This window comes from Trichoderma aggressivum, assembly GCF_033847375.1.
Source record: "Trichoderma aggressivum f. europaeum strain CBS 100526 chromosome Unknown scaffold_043, whole genome shotgun sequence".
NCBI lineage: Eukaryota > Fungi > Ascomycota > Sordariomycetes > Hypocreales > Hypocreaceae > Trichoderma > Trichoderma aggressivum.
This window is the reverse complement of record NW_026946409.1, coordinates 107,441-128,353: the sequence shown is the minus strand read 5'-3', so window position 1 is coordinate 128,353 and position 20,913 is coordinate 107,441. Positions and strand designations below refer to the sequence as shown.

At 46.2% G+C, this 20,913-nt stretch overlaps 5 protein-coding genes across 5 annotated transcripts; 2 read left to right on the top strand and 3 right to left on the bottom strand.

Moving 5' to 3' along the window:
• Positions 1-782: 782 nt before the first annotated feature.
• On the bottom strand, positions 783-1,754 carry Triagg1_8604 (uncharacterized protein; the record flags this gene model as incomplete). The annotated part of the gene is made up of 1 exon (XM_062903469.1): positions 783-1,754. One exon carries the CDS (start codon positions 1,752-1,754, stop codon positions 783-785), a length of 972 nt encoding a protein of 323 aa, XP_062752414.1.
• A 1,519-nt stretch (positions 1,755-3,273) lies between these two features.
• Triagg1_8603 (uncharacterized protein) lies at positions 3,274-4,474 on the bottom strand (the record flags this gene model as incomplete). Its single annotated transcript, XM_062903468.1, has 2 exons — positions 3,274-4,286; positions 4,408-4,474. 2 exons carry the CDS (start codon positions 4,472-4,474, stop codon positions 3,274-3,276), a joined length of 1,080 nt encoding a protein of 359 aa, XP_062752413.1.
• A 3,564-nt stretch (positions 4,475-8,038) lies between these two features.
• On the top strand, positions 8,039-9,733 carry Triagg1_8602 (uncharacterized protein; the record flags this gene model as incomplete). The annotated part of the gene is made up of 10 exons (XM_062903467.1): positions 8,039-8,149; positions 8,209-8,234; positions 8,295-8,338; positions 8,404-8,577; positions 8,628-8,657; positions 8,718-8,813; positions 8,871-8,885; positions 8,944-9,322; positions 9,389-9,461; positions 9,530-9,733. 10 exons carry the CDS (start codon positions 8,039-8,041, stop codon positions 9,731-9,733), a joined length of 1,152 nt encoding a protein of 383 aa, XP_062752412.1.
• Positions 9,734-10,865: 1,132 nt separating this feature from the next.
• On the top strand, positions 10,866-12,711 carry Triagg1_8601 (CAZyme family AA4; the record flags this gene model as incomplete). Its single annotated transcript, XM_062903466.1, has 4 exons — positions 10,866-11,156; positions 11,215-12,265; positions 12,327-12,508; positions 12,565-12,711. The coding sequence occupies 4 exons, from the start codon at positions 10,866-10,868 to the stop codon at positions 12,709-12,711; spliced, it is 1,671 nt and encodes a 556-aa protein (XP_062752411.1).
• Positions 12,712-18,940: 6,229 nt separating this feature from the next.
• Triagg1_8600 (uncharacterized protein) lies at positions 18,941-19,943 on the bottom strand (the record flags this gene model as incomplete). Its single annotated transcript, XM_062903465.1, has 3 exons — positions 18,941-19,196; positions 19,357-19,430; positions 19,485-19,943. 3 exons carry the CDS (start codon positions 19,941-19,943, stop codon positions 18,941-18,943), a joined length of 789 nt encoding a protein of 262 aa, XP_062752410.1.
• Positions 19,944-20,913: the final 970 nt, after the last annotated feature.

The window sequence follows — 20,913 nt, the reverse complement described above, 5'->3', positions numbered from 1 at the left end:
AAGCTCGTATTGGCAAGTACAAGAGCTCCTTCGATGTCACTGTTCTACATATCCCTTGCATGCCAAGAGACGAGGCTAGATGTGGGGTATAAAAATCGGAGTGAATATGAATGGACTACGATGTGCCTTATTACCGAGTCATACTCTGTATGCCTAAGTGTCCAAATAGCGGAATGCCTCCTTTCTTGTGGAGGAGAGTGTATTTCATGCCGGGCTAGGATGCTCTACTCCGTATCAAGACCAAGGGACGAAGCTAGACAAATCCCGTTCCATTCTCCTCCACAAGAAAGGCAATTTTAGGCGATGCAAAATCGAAGCTAAATACGGAAGTTACCCGTGCGGATGTTAGTATGACAACTAGTATTGAGTTGGGTAAAGGCGCAATATGCAGCCGGTGCTCCTTGCATGAATATTGAGACCACTTCTGGCGGCTTGTACATACTCGGTGGGAGCTTCTTTCTGGGATATTCAGCCTAACTTCAGCGACTTGCCGCTTTTTGGATAGGTACTTCAATAGGAATCTCCTTGGATAATGGTAGAAGTTAGACAGACATCACACGCTTTGAGAGTGTTCTTGTCTCCTGATGTCACACCCCCCATAGCTGATCGTTTATTGATGAGGAAAGCAGAGGAGACTCGACATTACAGTACATGATCTCTGACCTCGTCAATTAATTTTATCTCCATCATGATCTCAAACTCAGTCACTACCAATATGGTGAATAGTTTGCAGAAATTTGAATCATCCAAAAGATCAGTTTTACTCCTTCAAGCGGGCGTAATTACCAGCGGTTAAAATTGATACCGCTAATACTGCCCGAATTGTTCCCTATCTGTAAGCCACTGTTGTGGCTACCTGAGAATACCACACTGTTGGTATAGGTGGTGGTAGGCTTGATGGCTTTGGCAGCCGTGTCGCTCAGTAATTCGTCCTGGCCAGCCGCAATATCTCTTAATAGCAAAAGCATGCCTTTGTTCATATTCATCTCAGACACTTCTTCCTCGCATAGCCTGCGTTGTTCCTCTTGGATTCCCGGAAAGAGGTCAATCAGATCGTCCACCAGCTCGCTGATATCCTCAATCAGCCGCGAGAATTTTTTTTCCTCGTGAAGAGTCCATTCACTCTGCTCCAACTCCAGCTTGCCCTGCCGCTTCTCAACGAGATCTTGCATCTTCTGGTGAAGTAACGCCGAGACGCTGTCTAGCTCTTCAGCTGGATCCAGAGCTGGCGTAGCGGAAATTCCATTGCGTTTCTCAAACTTTTTTGAAGCCACTTTAGCATCTGCAAACAATTCTAAAATCTGATCTAGAAGACTGTGAACCTGCTCTCTATTTTTGAAGGCTAATTTTGTAGCCTGGAATGATTCCAAGCCGTCTGAGCTTACCAGTCCTGCAGAATGGCCCCAACGCGCCAATCTGAGGCGCACCACGTCGAATTTCAGCAAACTAACTCGAAAAGTCCTCCCAAAATTGGCTCCCATATGGACATATCCGAAACTTTGAACCGTGGTGCTGAATAATTGAGACTGTTCATTCAATTTTTCCAGCAAACCTCGTTGCATTTCTATCATGGCGTCTTGTTTTGATTTCAGCTCCGCGTTTTGTTCGATGATAGTTTCTGTGTCTAGCTTGATGGCCCTCATCCGCTCGTCGATGCTTTCATTCATGTGTTGGATAGAATCACTCAACATCTTCGCGCTCTGAAAAGTTGCGAGACCGACTGTCTGGTTCAGCTCATTCACAGCATCTTCCATGTCTCTAACTGCCGCCGAGAGATTTCTGTCAGATCCATCGATCAGATTACTGAACCATTTTTCTAGATGAAGCGTGGTCAGCCATCAAGCTCTCTACACAAGAAAGCGTCACCAGGGGAACCATTTACTGAGCCTTTTCTTCTCTGTATATTCCTGGGCAATGGAGCATATAGTCAGCATGCCAGAGAAGACACGAGCGACACAGAACTGTAGCGATTTTTGCTGCGGGATTCTATCTTCAATCATTGAGAGTTTGTCGAGAAATCGATAAGTAAAATCGAAAAACCTTATAATCTTATCATAATCGGCAGACATTGAGGTAAAAGACTAAGAAAGTTAACGAGATGTTTAGATGATTGTTTTCATGTTGGGCGTTGTACCTGCATAACCTGTCCAAAAGCCGTGGAAACCATGTTGGCTGGCATTGTAGAAGAAAAAGTCTGGAGAAGGTCAGCTTCTTTCGGATTAGATAGGAAATGCCCTATGTCCAAACCATACCGACGTGACACTTCCAGCCTCTTCGACAGTATTAGCCACCTTCTGAATTAGACTCAGATTGTCCTTGAATACATTTCGCACTCTATCTAGTTTCGATCTATCGTGTCGGAATTCTTGAAATCCATTTTCCATATCCTTCATCATTAACTGTATATTATTAGTAGGTTGTGTCCCTTGAAGACTCTTCCTGGTCTTTTTCTCGTAATCTGCAACTGCATTCCGCCATAGTTGAGTTAGGTTTGAAGCATGCTCTGTACCATTCCTGGTACTAGTAGCCATGCCTGTTAATGGAATGAGCTTGGAGCGAACGTGGTGTAAGTACCAAGCGCGGATATATGAATCGAGATTAGTGATGTACGTTTACCATTGAAGTGAAACACGTGTTGTCATTCTCGTAGCCGACCAATGCAATTTGGAGAGGGGACAAGCTGGGCCCAATTTTCGAATCAGGCTCCAACAATATGCAGGGCTGCGGCAACCCAACATCTCACAGCCTGTGAAACAGCACGAGCGGGGAAACTACATATAAACCACATAGTAGCTAATGAGAAAACAGCGAGTGCTTGACCTTAAAGGAACGACTCATGGCTGATAAAAATATAGCATGATTGATGAGAATGTAACACCAGATGTCTTGACAAATATAAGCAATGGGGGTCGAATATTCCTCACATATATCATGTGTCGACCTCGCGGTACGATCAATCGCCTGATATTTACATAGAATATATTTTACATTCTACTTTTATTATGTATCAATTTCCTTATTACTCTTCTTGGTCTGTAACATTTTACCAGTTTTTAGTAGTATATCTATGATGAAGATTACCATACCCTGAGCCTCTTGCTATTGTTATATTTAGCGTTAGCCCTAGCTTCACTGACAGCTAGTATTGGGAGAGGATGAAACATTGCTATAACAAGTTAATTACAAATGTTGAGCTGAAGAGCTGGAGCCGGAGTCTGCATTGAGTAGAGATAGGATGTTAATACCTGGATTGACGGTGACCTATACCACAGTCTAGCTCTTGACAGAAAAGCCAGACGCCTCCGCAATCCTATATAGAAGTCTATGAACCTTCAATGCTTCTTCAAAATTAGCAACCGCTGTTGTCTTGTTTGCAAAGCCCTCGAAAAGCCTAGCGGTATTGGTGCCCGGTGGTGCTACATCTCCAGTATATTTAGGTTCATCTAGGTCATCGTAATCTATATCTTGTGCCTCTCCCTCGCGTCCAATGACTATCCGAAGATGCTTTTTCTCCAGATCTATTTGCAGCATAGGTCCGTCCAAGGATAATTCAACCTCCCATTTGGTACCAGAGATAAGCCACTTGAGACCCTTCCCGTCTACGGTCTTATCCACCTTTCGAAAGGCGACGTTGGCAATGGCGCCAGTTTCGAGCTTGCCTTGGACGAAGAAGTGATCCGAGGTGGTCTTTTTACGTGCGGGATTAACAATAGTGCCAGAACTCGAGTCGATAGTTTTGACAGTGGGGTGCTGAATATCCAAGAGAGACTGGAGATTGGCAAAATCGCCTAGAACATAGGTGAAAGCATCCATGACTTGCCGCCTATCAGCTCTAAAGCCGCGAATTATCAGTTGAATCGCCGACTCACAGTGAGCAAACGCAATATGATACTCATTAGCGCCGCCATCAAAGTCCAGGTAAAAGTCTGCCTTTGCCATCCAGCTATCGATCGGGGCAAAGTTGAAACAACCCAAGGCTATGGTACTCGTCACTCGGCCAATAACTCCGGCTTCGATGAACTGTTTGACCTTCTTAATGATCGGGTCAGCTCGAAGTTGCAGACCAACAGCAGTCTTCACGTTCTCCTTCTCAGCCAGCTTGACCATCTCCTCGGCCTGCACAGAATTAACCGCAAGCGGCCATACGTATGCTTTAGTGGAGGGTGCTAACTTGTGGTGCTTGATAGACTTCTCTGCAGCCTCGACAGACGAATTGCAGAGTGCAACGATTTCATAGTGTGGTGAAAGGACGAAAGTAGGCAGGGCAGCAGAGACACCCCATGAACCTGGACCCAGTGCAATAATTAGAATAGCATAGTGAAGTATGAACTTGCAAATTTCCCTTGCCTTTCAGAACACCTTGTCATACGATGTGTGATAAATGTTTTTGTGCTTTAGAAGGCATACCGATATGCTTCGTTGAATCCGTTAAATGACGTCTGCCTGTCCGTGTTATACCCTTCCGATAATACATGTAGCCTCTATACCTATTACGACAGAGCTAGAAAACGTTGTAAACTCCGCATATCTAATAGTAACTATTATACACAATTACGCAAAGATATTACTTTTATGCTTCTTCAGCCTTCGTGTGATAGATGGGGCAAAACAAAAGGAACTGATAAGTCCATAGTTCTGGTCCACTTTTTACATTTAACTGCCCTATATAAATAGTTCCACTACCCCCCCAGATTTTGCTAACTCAACGTTTGCGCTCCCCATCATTGTCAAATCCGTCCATCAGTTGGCCGAGTGTCGCGACTATTGCGCCATGGAAGCTTCGGCTACCACGCGGTCACAGAAAAGCTCGACCAGAAACAAACAGGGGCGTTCCAGGCCACCTTTGTGTCCATATTGTCAGCGGTCCTTCTCACGTCTCGAGCACTTGCAGCGACACATCAGAAGCCGTAGGCCATTTTCTTGTGAAATATGCTCAAGATCCTTTGGTAGAAAGTTGGTTTACTTATCAACACCTTGTATTTAACCTAGTACTAATCATTATTTGACAGTGATCTGGTGATTCGTCATAAGCGACTTGTGCACACAACACAGTCTCTTCAAGAACAGGGGCAGTACGGGACTGGAGGCGACCCGAGACATATCTCATCAGAAAATGCCCTGATCCCAGATGAGAATACAAGAACTTCTGCTGGTGATCAGCCCTTGGCCACCTGGATGAATGGGACCTACGCGACGCCCAACAGCGCGCGAGAAGAAACTCTGAATGCAAGTGTAAATGTAAAACAGCTAGACTCTATTGCAGATGCTCTTATTCTGAAAGAGTTCACCTCCACAATCTCATGCAGCATGTGCTGAATAGTATTCTATCTAGGAGCCCGCATCTCTCCCATTGATGATCCAAGAGGGTGACCTAATGCAAAATTTCGCCACTTTCTTGGAAAGTATTGGGCTGTCTGAACAATGGGAATCTGAGGGACTTCCGTCTATGGAACAATGGATTTTCCCAACCGATTCTGTAGTCGCTCCCCAAGCAGGGTTAAAGGATGCAATGCCGAACGAATTCGATTCAGAAGACCACTCTCTTCAAAGCCATACTACTGAGGAAGCGCTATTCTCCAACTTTGGATCTCGCTTACCGTCTCTGCAGCTTGATGGAGGTGAGGTCGAAAACCGGCTTCAGAGTTCAGCAAACACAGTCAAATTTCACTCAATACACAACATAAGCGAGTCCCAGTATCGTTCCTTTTTGAACACTATTGACGGCTTTCACCGAGTTTTACCCAAGGGGTTCACATCTCCGTCTAAATATGCCTTATCTCGGTTCCTTCATGGTTTCATTGATGGTTTGAATGAGCATCTTCCGTTCATACATTCTCCGACGTTACACATAGAAAGTTGTAACCCGGCTCTTGTTCTGGCGATTGCTGCCTGTGGCTCTCAATACCGTTTCGAGACCAGTCAAGGCGTGCAACTGTTTTATGCAGCACGAGCCATTGTTTCGGAGACCATGAAACAAAAAGGCATCTGAATACAGGCTGGCTATACGACAGATTCAGCACAGTGTAACTCTCCTACGGCTACTTTCTTGTCAAGCTTTCCAGCCAGCGCTGCCGCTGAGGATAATTTTGACGAGACAATAGAGATAATGCAGACTCTTCTGTTGCTTATTATTTATGCAACTTGGGGAAACAACGGGAAAATAGCCCAAGAACTTGGATTCTTGGATAATATCCTCGCGTCTTTGGTTCGCGCGCACGGCCTCGACGAACCAACTCAGAGTTTTGACTTCATGGATGATTCAAATGACGTGAACTGGCATACATGGGTCAGCAGAGAGCTTAATCGGCGCACCAAATTTATTGCCTACTGTTCTCTGAACCTCCACTGCCTAATGTACAACACGCCTCCATTACTCTTAAACGCTGATCTTGGGCTTGATATGCCTTGCTCTTCTTCCCTCTGGTCGGCACAAAATGCGAATGGATGGCGTTCAGCATACGAATCGGTGGGGAGGAAATCCAATATCGCTTTCCAAAAGTCATTTGCTTCCCTTTTTAGCAAGGGAGACGTTTCTGCTACTGACGAGACACCATCGACTGCTCTTGGAAACCATATTCTTTTACATGCCTTATTCCAGCAGCTTTACTTCGCCCGTCAACTGTGTCTATTTCCATTAGATCGCGATCTTCAGGCATGCGGTATAACAGGATTAGATGCAGTCCTTCGCACCTGGAAGTCTCGCTGGAAAGACACCCCAGAGTCGAGTACCGACCCGCGTAACCCAGCTGGTCCAATCGCATTCACTTCGGCCGCTTTGCTCGGTCAGATTTACGTGCGCATACAAATTGATCTGGGACCCCATTGCGCTCTTATGACAAGAGATCCTTCAGCAATTGCCCGAGCGCTGGTTAATGCACCACAAACTATTGTACGAGGCCCGGGGCTCATTACCGCACTTCTCCACGCGGTTCACGCCCTATCCATTCCCGTACAGCTCGGTATTGACTTTGTGGCGAGGACTCATTCATTTTATTGGAGTGTACAACACTGTTTGGCCGCTGTAGAGTATGCCCATCTGCTGACAAGGTGGCTCTTCCTGGACCGACAGAGCCGTCTCAGCATGAAAGAATGCTATTTTGTGGATCACACGATCATTGGACGAAACTGAACCTGGTATGAGAGTTCCCATGGAAAATCGGCTGAATTCGATACAGGATCTTGACACTGGAAGGCGTTTGAGCATCTCCATCATCCGGGTTTGGGCTAAAATCTTTAATGGTAATACATCGTGGGAAATCGTGGATGTCGTCAGTGCGAGCTTGAAAACATATGCTGATCTGCTGGAACAAAGCTGGAGCCCAATATTACATTTGCGGGGCCAGATCGCGGTTCATGGTTGTCGTGATACAATGATGAAATATTCAGCTTTGACCGAAATCACCTTAAGCATTATTTCATGCTTGATGGACTAACTAAGTAGCAATACATAAATTCGGTGACTTAATAGACTGTAAGACACGTTATTTGTCATATAGATCTCGTCAGATCTAATAACAGCAGTAGTAGAGTCATTCAATAGCTATCTTTTGAGGCTGATATCCGTCTTACTCCATAATCTGTAAGTCTAATCACTTGTTTAAGAGAGGGATCTTTCTCCAGAGATACTCAGAGGTGATCCGGTCTTTCTTCCTGGACCCTACTCCTGCACCCCGCCTCCACTTATATATCCCTGTAATATTCATTACCATCAGCTTTCAAGAACCCCTCACCATAAGCAACCGTTCTCGAACAATCTACGCTCATTCCCTCGTCATCAGCGTGAGACTTCCCCTCATCGTTCTTCACTGCCGTGATGCGGGGGGAAGGCAGGTGACATGTATGAGAAGTTGGGGGTGCGGGGCAATAAGAATGACACGGCTGTAAGATATACCGTCCAAATCATTTTCTTTTCATAAAAGTGATGAAGAGTGCGTTTAATAGCCAACGGCCGACATACAATACTTGAGTTCCGTGGGTTCACAGTTTCGGAATATAAGCCAATCACTAACTCGGATTACGTACAACGACATCAATCACCATGTCTACAATGAAAGCATTGAACTATGTCGGACCCTACACGGTCAAGGTGGAAGATGTTGAGAAACCCAGACTAGAACACCCCGACGATATTATTGTCAAGGTTACCACTGTTAGTGATCAATTCACACCAAACCACCCCGCATCATCAATGTGCTTAATAACTTCCAGGCAGCAATCTGTGGCTCGGATCTCCAGTGAGTACATGGAGGGAGTCTATAATGCCCAAAGAAAGAGACAAGCTCATAATTTCATAGCATGTACGAAGGTCGGACGTCTGCTGAGCCAGGGATTACATTTGGTAGGAAGACATTATATTGCGGCGTGGATGAGGAAAAATAAAACGATGGAAGCTAAAGCGAAAAGGTCACGAAAACATGGGAATCGTCGAAGAGCTAGGCAAAGGTGTCACATTGCTCAAGAAAGGAGATCGTGTTGTGATGCCATTCAATGTCGCTGATGGCCGTTGCCGCAACTGCGAGGAGGGAAAGACGGCGTTTTGCACTGGAGTCAACCCCGGATTTGCCGGTGGCGCATACGGTAGGATGTTGAAGATTATATTATGGCTTCTTCTACTAAACTTGCCGCAGGTTATGTCGCCATGGGCCCTTATCCTGGGGGTAAGTGTTTCTGAAATGCTATATGGGCGTAGCAATGAAGGTTCTGACGATGTTATCAAGGCCAGGCACAGTACATTCGCATTCCATACGCAGACTTTAATGCTCTCAAACTGCCCCCAGGCAAAGAGCACGAAGCCGACTTTGTGCTTCTTGCAGGTAGCTAAGGAATCTAGCAGTCTTTTGACGGCGATTGATGCTAACAAGTTGACACAGACATCTTTCCCACCGGTATGTCATTGTATTATTCCCGTTCAGCAAACCTATTTATCTAATGTTCTGCATCCAGGCTGGCACGGCGTCGAAATATCCGGATTCCAGCCAGGTGAAAGCATCGCCATATTCGGTGCCGGTCCTGTCGGTTTGATGGCTGCTTATTCGGCTACTCTGCGCGGAGCCTCCAATGTTTACGTTGTAGACCGAGTCCCTGAACGTCTAGCGGTCGCCAAAAGCATCAACTGTATTCCCATCGACTTTACCGCGGGAGATGCAGTTGACCAGGTTATTGCCCACAATGGAGGGATGGTGGACCGATCAGTCGACGCTGTTGGATACCAAGCTGTTGACCCGAATGGATCCTCAGAAAGACCAAACATCATTATTGAGAATATGATTCGAGTGACACGAGCATGTGGCGGGCTCGGAATTCCAGGGCTTTACGTCCCCAGGTATGAGATCCATTCTTGCAATTGTATTCAATGCGCCGACTAATTATTGGTATTCCCTGCCGATAGCGACCCTGGCGCGCCTGATTCGAACTCGGCAAAGGGTATCATCAGCCTCAGCTTTGGAAAATTGTTTGAGAAGGTAAGGAAGAGTTCTTTATAAGTGCATAGTACGCACTCTTCACACAGTATCCTAACTGCTTGCTTCAGGGCCTGTCGCTTAGCACTGGCCAGTGCAATGTGAAGAAATATAACCGGTACCTACGAGACATGATTATCGCCGGCAAAGCAAAGCCTAGTTTTGTCATCTCGCACGAGATTGACCTCGGTGATGCGGAGGTTGCATACGAAAAATTTGATCGGAGGGAAGGGGGATACACCAAAGTGATTATTCACCCAAACGGAGGCTTTTGATGGCTCAGTGTAAAGCAAATCGTACGCCTTCTGAGAATACATGTAGCTTTTGAAGAAAATTGGCAGTTCTATATCAAGTAAGTCGAAATGTGATATACAGACTATTATTTTACGTCTCTGCATTACAGAGGGGCAGAGTTCATTATTAGCCACCGGATAAAAATACATCAGAGTCTAATACTAGCAAACATTCCTCTCCATCATACAGGTTGTTCAATTGATTGCCGCATCTATTATATATATTCTTACTAGAGTAACGTCGAATGTGATTTGGCGAATAACTTTTTCATAGTACCAAGGCATGATCAAGGCCTGAATCCGCGATTTTACTCTTGGGTAGAAATACCCAATGCTCAAAGACGACAATAAGATGTCAGCGAACAGCACGACTACAATCTACGCTAAGAGGGCTTGAGCCTGAGACGACACCGATGGAGACATCTAGTCTTTTCGATACTGATATAGCATAAATCACATTTGCTCGGTCTGAATAAGTCAAGTTAGCAAACTCAACATCCAGGACTTTGAACATTGTACTACCGTAGATCATGCATAACCGACCAGCACCCGAGAGGCCATCTCAACGACCTCTTAGTGCTACGGGCTATTGGAAGCGGCGGCGGGACGGTGAGGGGGATTGAGAAAAGCGGCGGCGGACCTCCGCAGTCCGTTGCCACTTGTAATTGATGATTTCTTCTCGGCTCCGGCTACCATCATAGGTAGATTGGTATGAGAACGCGCCTAGCGAGAACCTTGCTGTTGTCACGTTTAGTCGCAGATGCTTAGCCTCGGTTAAGAGTCAATTGAATCGTGGTAATGACGTCCATATGTAAAGAAAACAATATGCTCTTATTATAGGCCTTTCACCCTGCTTTTCGTAGTAAATGGCTACATGTATCTGAAATTCTCCACGCGCATGGAGTAAGCCTTGTTACCCTCAAGACGTCTAGCTCTTGTCAACCCTCCTATTGAATATTTCTCCGGTATCCAGATAAAGCCTATTTCTATCGCCTTTTAAGCTGTCCAAATTGAGAAATTGAATATTAGCCATCTATTTTTATACGAAGCCACCTGATCGATACAACAAGCAGCCGTTTCTTGAAAGGAGCATCAAAGCTAAGCGAGAACGAACATGAACTCTTCTAGGTTATTCCTTCGGAGTAGAGCCCCAGCCAGCTTCTTACATCGGAGTTTAGTCTACAGTCAAACAATATCAAGGGCTATCCATCAGACAAACATCTCACCTTCTGGTAAGAGCGAGAAGGTGGAATCTTCATCAAGCTCACATCATGGCTCTTCAAAGTTTGTCAAAGTAGCAGCTTGCTTTGCGATTGTCGGAGCTGGTGTGGGTGCATATAGCGTCTTTGCCAAATCTAATACCCCGGAGAAGCCCACATACGGATCCAATGAAGATTTCAAAAAGGTACCAACTCGTTTGCCTTCATTTCTTCGTCTTACGGCTACTAAATTTCTTCTCTTAGGCAGTGAGGGAGATTCAAGAAAAACTCGGTGATGATCAGATCAGCACGGATGAAAGTGATTTGCAGCAGCATGGCTATTCAGAGTGGTCCTCTGTCAACGCCGAACGTCTTCCAATGGCGATCGCATATCCAAGATCTACTGAAGACGTCTCTGAGATTGCTAAGATTTGCCACAAGTATAGGCTTCCTATGAATCCATATTCTGGCGGATCAAGTCTTGAAGCCAATTTTTCGGCTCCCCACGGCGGAGTAACAATTGACTTCTTGGCTATGGATCAGGTCATTGCGTTGCACGAAAAGGACATGGATGTTGTTGTTCAGCCGTCCATTCAATGGACAGAACTCAACCAGAGACTTCAGCATACGAATCTTTTCTTCCCAGTTGATCCTGGCCCGTCAGCCAAGATTGGAGGCATGGTGGGAACAAATTGCAGCGGGACAAATGCGATGCACTACGGTACTATGAAGGATTGGGTCATCAACCTGACGGTCGTCCTTGCAGATGGCCGCATAATCAAGACACGCCGCCGCCCACGAAAGACGTCTGCAGGTTATAATCTAACAGGATTGTTCGTTGGATCCGAGGGCACATTGGGTATGGTGACTGAGATTACATTGAAACTGTGCCCCATACCCGAAAATACACGAGTTGGAGTGGTCACATTCAGTGACATAGGAAAGGCTGCCACCGCGGCATCGAAGATTATTCGACGAGGAATTCCAGTGCAGTGCATGGAGCTTATGGATGACGTGCAAATGAGCGTCGTAAATCGTGCAGGGGGGACTTCGAGGGTTTGGAAAGAATTGCCGACGCTCTTCTTTAAATTCTCAGGCACAAAGGGACAGGTTGCGGACAGCATCAACCAGACAAAAGAGACAATTCAGCCGTTTGCAGAAACATTTGAGTTTGCAAAAGACGAAGATGAGGCTCATACACTGTGGTCGGCACGCAAGGAAGCCCTGTGGAGCATGATTGCCCTGGGCGATGAAGGCTCGAGTGTATGGACCACAGATGTTGCAGTACCCATATCAAGTTTAAGGGAAATAATCGGTGAGTCGGAGTTTATTGCACTTTTTTCTGGCGCCAAGGTAGAAGATACTAATAAGCATAGAAACGTCAAAGAAAGAGATTGATGACCTGGGGGTTTTCGCCGGGGTTATCGGTCATATTGGCGATGGAAACTTCCATGGCTTCATTCTACATAACAGAAATGATGCGGATGAACAGAAAAGGGTTGAGCAGTGCGTTCATAACATGGTAGAGCGTGCTCTGGAAATGGATGGATCATGCACAGTAAGTTTCCACGCTGTATAGCTCTGAGAGACTACTAATATGATACGGCAATCTAGGGCGAGCATGGAATTGGCTTGGGTAAAAAAGATTTCCTGCTTCGAGAACTGGGTTATGATACCGTAGAGGTAATGCGGAATATCAAGCTTGCGCTTGATCCGCATTGGTTGTTAAACCCCGGAAAGATTTTCGACTTCAAGAATTAAACATATTCCGCTGCATAAAACGTTGTAATAATTAGACGCTTCCCCATGGTATTTATATCTTTACCAGGGTATTAATTAAAGGATTTTGAATATAGTAAAAGTCGTCTAGTCCTGGTACGCATTCATGTAACAAGTTGGGCTCCAATGATAATGTTTTTAAAGAATAAAGCAACGTCGCTCAGAAAATTGCAACCCAGTGGCAAAAAAAGGAAGGTTTCTAAATTGTATCATTTATACTTTAAGAAAATCCTGGGATAGTGATATATGCTGAGCTAACTTTATCAAGTATTAAGTCTTGTACTTCCCCCATCTCCTCAGAAATCTTTTCCTCAATTGTTTCCGTTAAAGTATCCGTCAAAGTGTCCTTCAAATCATACAATTGGCGTTGAACCTCTTGTTTATGAGTCAATAGCATCTCTTCAACCTCTCGTTTAATCTCTTGTTTAAAAGTAGATTCCTTCTCATCGAGCGTGCACAAGAAGGCGGAAAGCATCTCTTCTGGCTTGCGTTTATCATCAGCAACGAACTTCGCGCCCGAACCATCTCCAAAGAGTGTTTGATTAGCAGCATCATCCTGGAGACTTTGTCCAATGGTAGAGCTGTCCTCAGATTTTCTTCTCTTAGCTAAAAAGAAATAATTAACGACTGAATCGACACGGGGGGAAACCCATGTGAACTACGACTTACTTGACTGTGCAAGAGGAACATCTAATTCTCTCGCTTTTCTCTTGGCTAAAGTAACTGCTTAGCACCTAAATAGGTCTGAATAAACAGACACTCGAGATGTTTTACTTACTAGAACATGAAAGAGGAACACTTGGGTCTCTCTCTTCATAAGCTGGGGGCCGTAAACTAGCAGCGTCTTCCTCATGAATAACAGATTCAAGCAAGCTTTCGCCTTCAATCATTACCGCCTTCTCTCCAGAGCCTTGGTATAGATTTCTCCAGTTTGAGAGTGACGCAATAGAGCTGAGCTTGTGATGTGTGATCATTGTACAAATTTCCCCCAATAGCCTTGGTGAAAGTTTGCTCCGTGGTAAATCTGTATCAATAGTGAAGGATAATTGCTGGACGAGACTGCGAAGAGAACTAATTACGCCCTCCGCTTGCTGTGTAAAGCCGAATTGAGGTTCAGGGAGAATGAGAGCTGATGGTCTATTAAGGGAGAATGTCAAGGATATAGGGGAATGAAAGTTTCCATAGGTAGGTTTCGCTTTAAAAACAAGCTTCTGTATTCGTTCTGGATAAATGAGAATATAGGCCTTCCGATTAGTAACTGGTTCACCGGCAGCTTGGTTAAGGGATATGCGTGTGTAGAGTTTAAACAATGCTTTCTGCTTGTCCCAATGTATATCCAAGTTCATACGAGACATTTTCAGCTCAGAGTGCCAGCAGGCATCTGCAGGTATTTTCGTCACATTGACATTGGTGGTCCATGTCGGTTGGAAATCATAATATCGCTGTTCGGATGCTCCTCCGCTCTCGTCTGAAACGCTTCTGTCATCTGATCTCCAATTGTTCACATCCAGGTCATAACCTTCCTGTATGGATAAGTTTGATGACAGAGGAGCATTAACTGTTTCAGTTTTATTTGAGACGCCGTTGTCATCCTGTTCCAAATCGCCAACGTCCAAGTCATAATATTCCTGTGCGGATGAGTTTGGCGACAAATTGAGGGCATTAGCTGGGGCCGAAACGCTCTTTTTGTCATCTGACCGCGAAATATTAAAATCCAATTCGTCTGGGTATTGAGTATTTGGGTTTGTTGCAGTCACTGATTCTACCGAGGCAGATGAGCGGGATAGAGAGTCAGACATATCGACATATAACGGATACCACTATGGAGTAATATTCATACTATAGAGACACAAGGAATGATGACCTTGAGAGCCCAGTGCCCACCCGCCCAGGCTTTTACACAGAGCAGCCTTGGCTCTTATATCGTACGCGGAGATTCGAGGTGGTGTTAGGACAAACTACTAAGTAGGCTGCTACTACAGTCGTAGCGTGTCTTTGTGATCCTATCCAGTCACGTTACGACCCGATTCCAACATAGCCTGAAGCCGACACCCAAGTCTTTCGCCGGCTTACATCCGACGAGAAGAACCTGTATAGCGTGGCGCCGGTCGGCCAAGTCGGTCGTGTCGTCGTGACTGTGAACAAGTGCCACAAAGACACTCCAATGAGATGCAGCAGGCTACTTTTGAGTAGAGAGATGAATAGACGGCGCAAAAAGCAGGGAAATGGATGATGGATGGATGGATAACGTAGGAAAGAAGGGGACTGAAACACTCGGGGGGCCAGCAGGAGGTTCTCCGTACGCTCCATGGAAATGCCGCACTACTGCCTAGAATGCTAGAGCAGGGCTACAGTACATACATATATAGCGATTGGCTTTAGTAGTGATTTAGGCTAAAGGGGAAGAGGCGGGGCTTAGGTACCCTTGTCGAGAGTACCGTAATTGATCACATCCCCCAACTGCGACTCGGAGACAACGGTATCCTCATCTCTGAATCTGTCTGACAAAGAATGACGTTCTCTTCCATTTATGTAGAGTCATGTCTATAGAACTAACCAAACACCAGAAAATATAATACATAAACGCTTAACAAGATATGGGCTCCGACGCCGGCCCACCACAAAAAGCAAAATCTATCAGTTACATGTAGTATTGCTGTCGTGCGTTCCTTTTGACTATTCGCAGCCAAAGTCGAGAGTTAGCCGAGGATGTCGTTAGGCTTAACAATATGCGTGAAATCCGGGTCATGGTTTGGCATAAAGACGCTTGCCATGCCCTCCTCAAGAATTTCTTAGTATGTATACTTTCTGGTAACTATCATGTTCAGTTTCAAAGAATTGAGGTCGGAACAGTTTCCTACCACGAGACTCTTTTCGAAACCTAGGAGAGTCCGATTGGCCGTCTTTGAGCCCTTACGTAGAACTTAATCGGTAACTGGCTCAGGCTGCCCATTGAAGGGTACTAATATACAAGTTTAAGAGGTCTTAAAATTCAATATGCCGCCGATCTTGTATGCGCTTACCCGCTGCAAGAGAAAAGGCCACCTCGCATTAGTCGTCAATAGCTTAAGGCAGCCGTTAAAGAAGGCTGCTTTTGATGTTTCGTAAAAGATTCAGGAACGATGACGGTCAGATTGTTGAAAAGCAACAAGGTTAAGTGCCCAGGGGCTATTGAGGTTTAAATTTCAACACAGATAAATTGTGAAACAAACTGTATGATATGCTAGAGACTTGACAAGCCACAGTCATGATTATCGATGCACTAGACTCATAGCTACCAAGGGAAGAGTTGTCTGTCAATATGTGACGGCAGATGCCTTCCTACATAACCGATTGATGGAAACCAATATAAGAACAACTACAATACAAATGACATCAATTTTTTACATAGAATATGGACATCTCCTCACAGCCCACAGTAGTCGTACTGACCTTGTATAGAGCGTGCGACTCGGCTGCATGCGTCGGTAACAAAGAGCCCACCAGATTCTCCATTCCAGTCCTCGGCCGAAGACGTACAGAGAAGCGGTTGAAGCACTTTGGGTGAATTAACGCGGAGATCAATTCCCAACAACACCTTCAGTATTCACTCTGGCATTCGCCCTTAGGTTGTCTTGGGAAGCCTACAACCCGCTTTAACACGCCAGCATCCATGTGAAAGCCACATCGATTGTGCAATTTAATTCCAGTTATAAATCGATATCCGGCATTCGAAACGTCCAGAATAAAACACAGAGCCACACCCCCGGCAGCATCAACTTCCACTTGTCAAAAGTCTTTTCACCTTCAATCCGCCGCTTACAAGCTTTACCGACTCCTACACATCACTCATAATGAGCTACTGCTCAAGTGACACAACCGAGGCGACTTCTTCGATGGCATACACCCCGAGAGGCGACTCCAGCGCGATCGGAGATCTCAGTCTCCGGGATAACCCCTCAGACGCAGCTCCCTGGCCCGGCAATACGTATATTATTCAGCACAGAGATTCCAAGCAATCAATTACGCCGTGTAATGGAATCCCTGTATGTAAGGCTAGCAGTACCGACAGAAGTACCCACTGGCTCTGCGTCGAATCCGGTGGCTATTTCGGATTCCTCAATAAAAAACAGAACATATATCTAAGTTTTCAGAATGGTATCATACAGGCGGCATCTGACTTCGGCTCCAGGGAACTTTTTCTGCCCATAAGGCATCCAAGGGGAGGATATATATTGATGGTGCCATATGGCAGCGACAAGCTGAAGCAGGTGGCGATTCTCAGTGGTTCTACAGCACTTATTGCTCGGCAGCATGGTGGAAGCATTTGGGAGCTTGTTCAAGTTTCAGAATCGGATTGAGATAGTACACCATCAATGTTTGTATTCCAGGAGCATTTTCTCATCTAATAGGTGCGGGGAAAATGAATTCTATAAACAGCTAGTTTGAGCAAAACGTCAGTTCAGTCACTTCTGTTGAGTTTCAACACCATGCTACCGTCTTATTCCTCATTGTAAATCTAATAGTATCAATCTTCGTGTTATCATCTCCTATATGCCCTCCAAGAGGGGCAGTATTTGTCAAGTAACATACTCTGCGGCTGGCAAACTCATAGGTCCTCTAACTTGTTGAACGTCGTCGTCAACTGCCTCCTTACAACTCCATTACTCTTCCAGTGGGTTTTATATACACACATATACGTAATAGAAAGTGTCACCTATGAAGTCCAACAACTTAATGCCTATCGTCAAGACAGATCATACATCGTCACTTGTCAGGCACACTCTTACTCTAAACAGTCCGAAATCGCAATGCAAGGGTAAAATCGCCACTTACTCTTACCTACTAGATACTTTGAGTATGCATGAAAATCACCAACTATCACCAAGGGGCATCATGCCGTTTCTGTTTCCCTCGATACACTATCATCTAAATCTCAGCAGTCCGGATAAATGGGAAGGGGGATCACGTCCGCAGCCTTTTCACGACATGACCACCCAACAAAGATGAGCGTTGGTACCCCTAGGTGTGTCATTCAGAGAAATCAAGCCAGGTTCCGTCGCCACTTCTCTTCCTTTGCGCGTCAAATTCTCTCAGTCCTTCCCCCTTAGCCTAAGAAGCGCAGGAAGGACTGGGCTAAGACGGATACACCCAATTCGTTCTGTTAATCCAGCTACCTGTAACGATACTAAGTCATACTGCTGTCGTATCTGAGACATTCAAGTCGTTAATTAGGTATTCTATTTGTGTGTCTTATGTTGAGTAGTTATTGGACTGTATACCGAGGATGGTTGCGTTTCTACATCGTTTGCATGCATCCCAGTCACAATAGACGCCCCAAGCGGGCTCGTGTTGATCACCAATCTTCCATATATTGCATCCTTCCAACCCCTTTCGGACTTCAATAGTAGCTAGGAATGTCGTATCGAAGACGATGACAGGCCATATTCGGCAAACGGACCGGCACGCCAAACTATCGCCTGATGTAGATGCCAAGATGCAGTTCTTCAAGCCTTGCGTCTGTCTCCCCCTGGCCAAGCAAACCATCGATCGCCACTGCGCCAATTTCTCAGAGGCACATTAGCCTCTCATACAAATCACAACCCGTCATGGATCTCAACTTTCCGTCTCCATAAAGATGCGGCTCCAAAATGCCCTCGAATGCCATAGTTCGACAGGAAAGTGAGCTTGAGCTGCGGTAAGCGAACTACAAGTCCTGATGCGTAACGAGGCCCGTCGACGGCTGATGGTTCCTGGCTACCGCATTGATCCCAGAGGTTCTTCTGCGCTCTTACAGGGTTCCTAGTCTCTTTTGATCGCGCTTGAGAAGCAGGGCTGAACGAATGCAATTCCGTCTCGATACACGGGAAAAGTTCTTGTCAAGGTATCATGTTTATTGCTGCTTACTTGCTTGGGCAATCTGCAGTCTCGTATATGCTGTCTACTACTTGGATACTCTGCTGACCCTAATCACCATAATATGTCACTCTCTACCAGGTCTGTCAGTGCTGCCCATCTCTCCGATCGCTCAGTTAGCATCTGTGCGCTCACAGTTCGGACCGATATTGGCGACAAAATCATCGGGCTTGGTGGTCTGTTTACTGGTCTTGGAGATGATGGTAAGCCGCAAGAGCCGTACGTAGGTGGGGGTTTGGCCTCTCGAAGCGGTCTTTGAGTGGAAGGAGAAAATTTCTGTCGAATATTCGGATCGTAGCGGTGATGGACGGCATGGCTAAATGATGTTTGTAATGGTGGAAGAGGTAGGCCCCGGCGCTTTCGGTATCGAGAAGATGTTGCGCCCCATGATGGCCCAAAAGCGGCACCAGGGTGTGCGGCCGTCAAGAGGAGACAGGCGAGGAATGGGACCAGTCCGTTCATAATCATGAAAGCGGGCTCGCTCTGGAACAGCGTACCACTCAGACCACCAATCATCTCGAATATCCGATATATCGTCTGTGCAAAGAGTAGAAGAGATGCTACCTCCATGCCTACACCATGTCAACAGGTATTCAATCTTGCCCAGGAGAACAAGTTGAGCAGCGCTTACAACGAAGAAATCTGGAAAATCGTGTAGAATAATAGATGTCTGCATGTGTCGGATCCGGGGCTTCATCACTCAGGAACAAGCCTGTAGTGAAACAGACATACACGCCCATGATAGCAAACAACGAGAGAGCTTGGGCACCCAACCCTCCGGCAATTATATCGGCACTCCTGTCACGCTTTTCCTCTCGTCAGCTAACAGCCTTGGCATAATAAAGGGATCTAAGACATACGCTCACGCCTCCATATCCGTAGGCAACAAACACAGTGCCCACGATGTCGAGTATAAGGCTCACTATGAAGAGACCAAACAGGAAGGATGTGGTAAGAATAGATTGGCATCTGTCATGACCCTGCCCATAGATGACCAGTAAATGTGGCAATATACTTGTCATGGCACCAGACATAAAGACTGGTCCTAGGGTGCTCCCCAAGAGCGTAAGGGCAAAGTAACCTTGGCGGTCCCGCGATTCATGCAAGAGAACTCTTCCTAGAAAGCCGAAGACCTCGAAAGATAGTCCAGTTGCCATCAAGGCAGAGAAGCCCGGGGTCCGGAAGCGGTATCCCAGATAATAGGTGACTGGGGTCAAGAAAGCAAAGACGGCGAGGAGGATTGCACTGCCTCCAAGGTTGAGATCATTTGCAAAGAAACCATTCTCGGTAGGACATGTTGAGCCACAGGTACTTGCCATGGTGAAGAAGGATGGTCTGGCTTGGTCACATCGAATACTCTATGGCCATGAGAGGTAAATCTCCTGAAGGGGGAATGGGTTGGGGAGCCTCTCTGTATTTAATAGTGAAGCCATGTCGCAGCAGATGCCTCAGAGGTGGGCTGTGGATCGGCAATAACAGCCCAATATAGTAGCCCCCATGAGATCCTGCTTGATAGAAGGTTTACAAGTTGCGGCTTGCCTAGAGTGTCGCTCAAGCAGGGGACATGATGGCTTCCTCTCCACCATCTAGTCTACTTGGGGAGCGGAAGGGCATCACGACAGCAAGAGGGGATTCAGTGTCAGAGCCTGTTCAGGTAAACTACCGAGCCGTGCGATTCCACAAATGTAATCCGCGGTTGGTCGACACCCGTGTAGAACACTAGTCGACTTGTCCATGAGTTCGTCGGGTTGTACCAGCAGACCCGTACAGATCAAGAGACAGCCCATGTAACAGAGAAGGCGAGAGCACCATATCCGGCAGTCTGGTTCGGCCGGGGCCTCTGAAGACAAGGAAACCAGCGTCGAGCCAGTCATGGGGGCCAAATCTGCCATTCAGCAGCTAACCACCGGTCAAAAGCCGCGAGGCATGCACACCATCTCGAAACGAAAGTGTGACGTTGACCATGTCAAGCTATACAACTTCCTGATTGCGACTGGTGATACACCTGCCTATCCGTTGCGCATTTGTTCGTTGATAGACGTCCCGTCATGTGATTTCGAAGGAGGAAATATTCAACAAGTACGTCGAACGAATCTCTAGGCTGGCTTACATGTTCTGTGCTTGAACGGCTGGGCTGTATCAAATGGGGTATGTCCATGAATCCTTCTGGAGGCGGGGTTACCAGGATGAACGAGAAGGCTGTCCAAATCCAACATCAGTTACGACAGTAAGTAGAGGGGGGGGGGGGGGGGGGGGGGGGGGGGGGGGGGGGGGGGGGGGGGGGGGGGG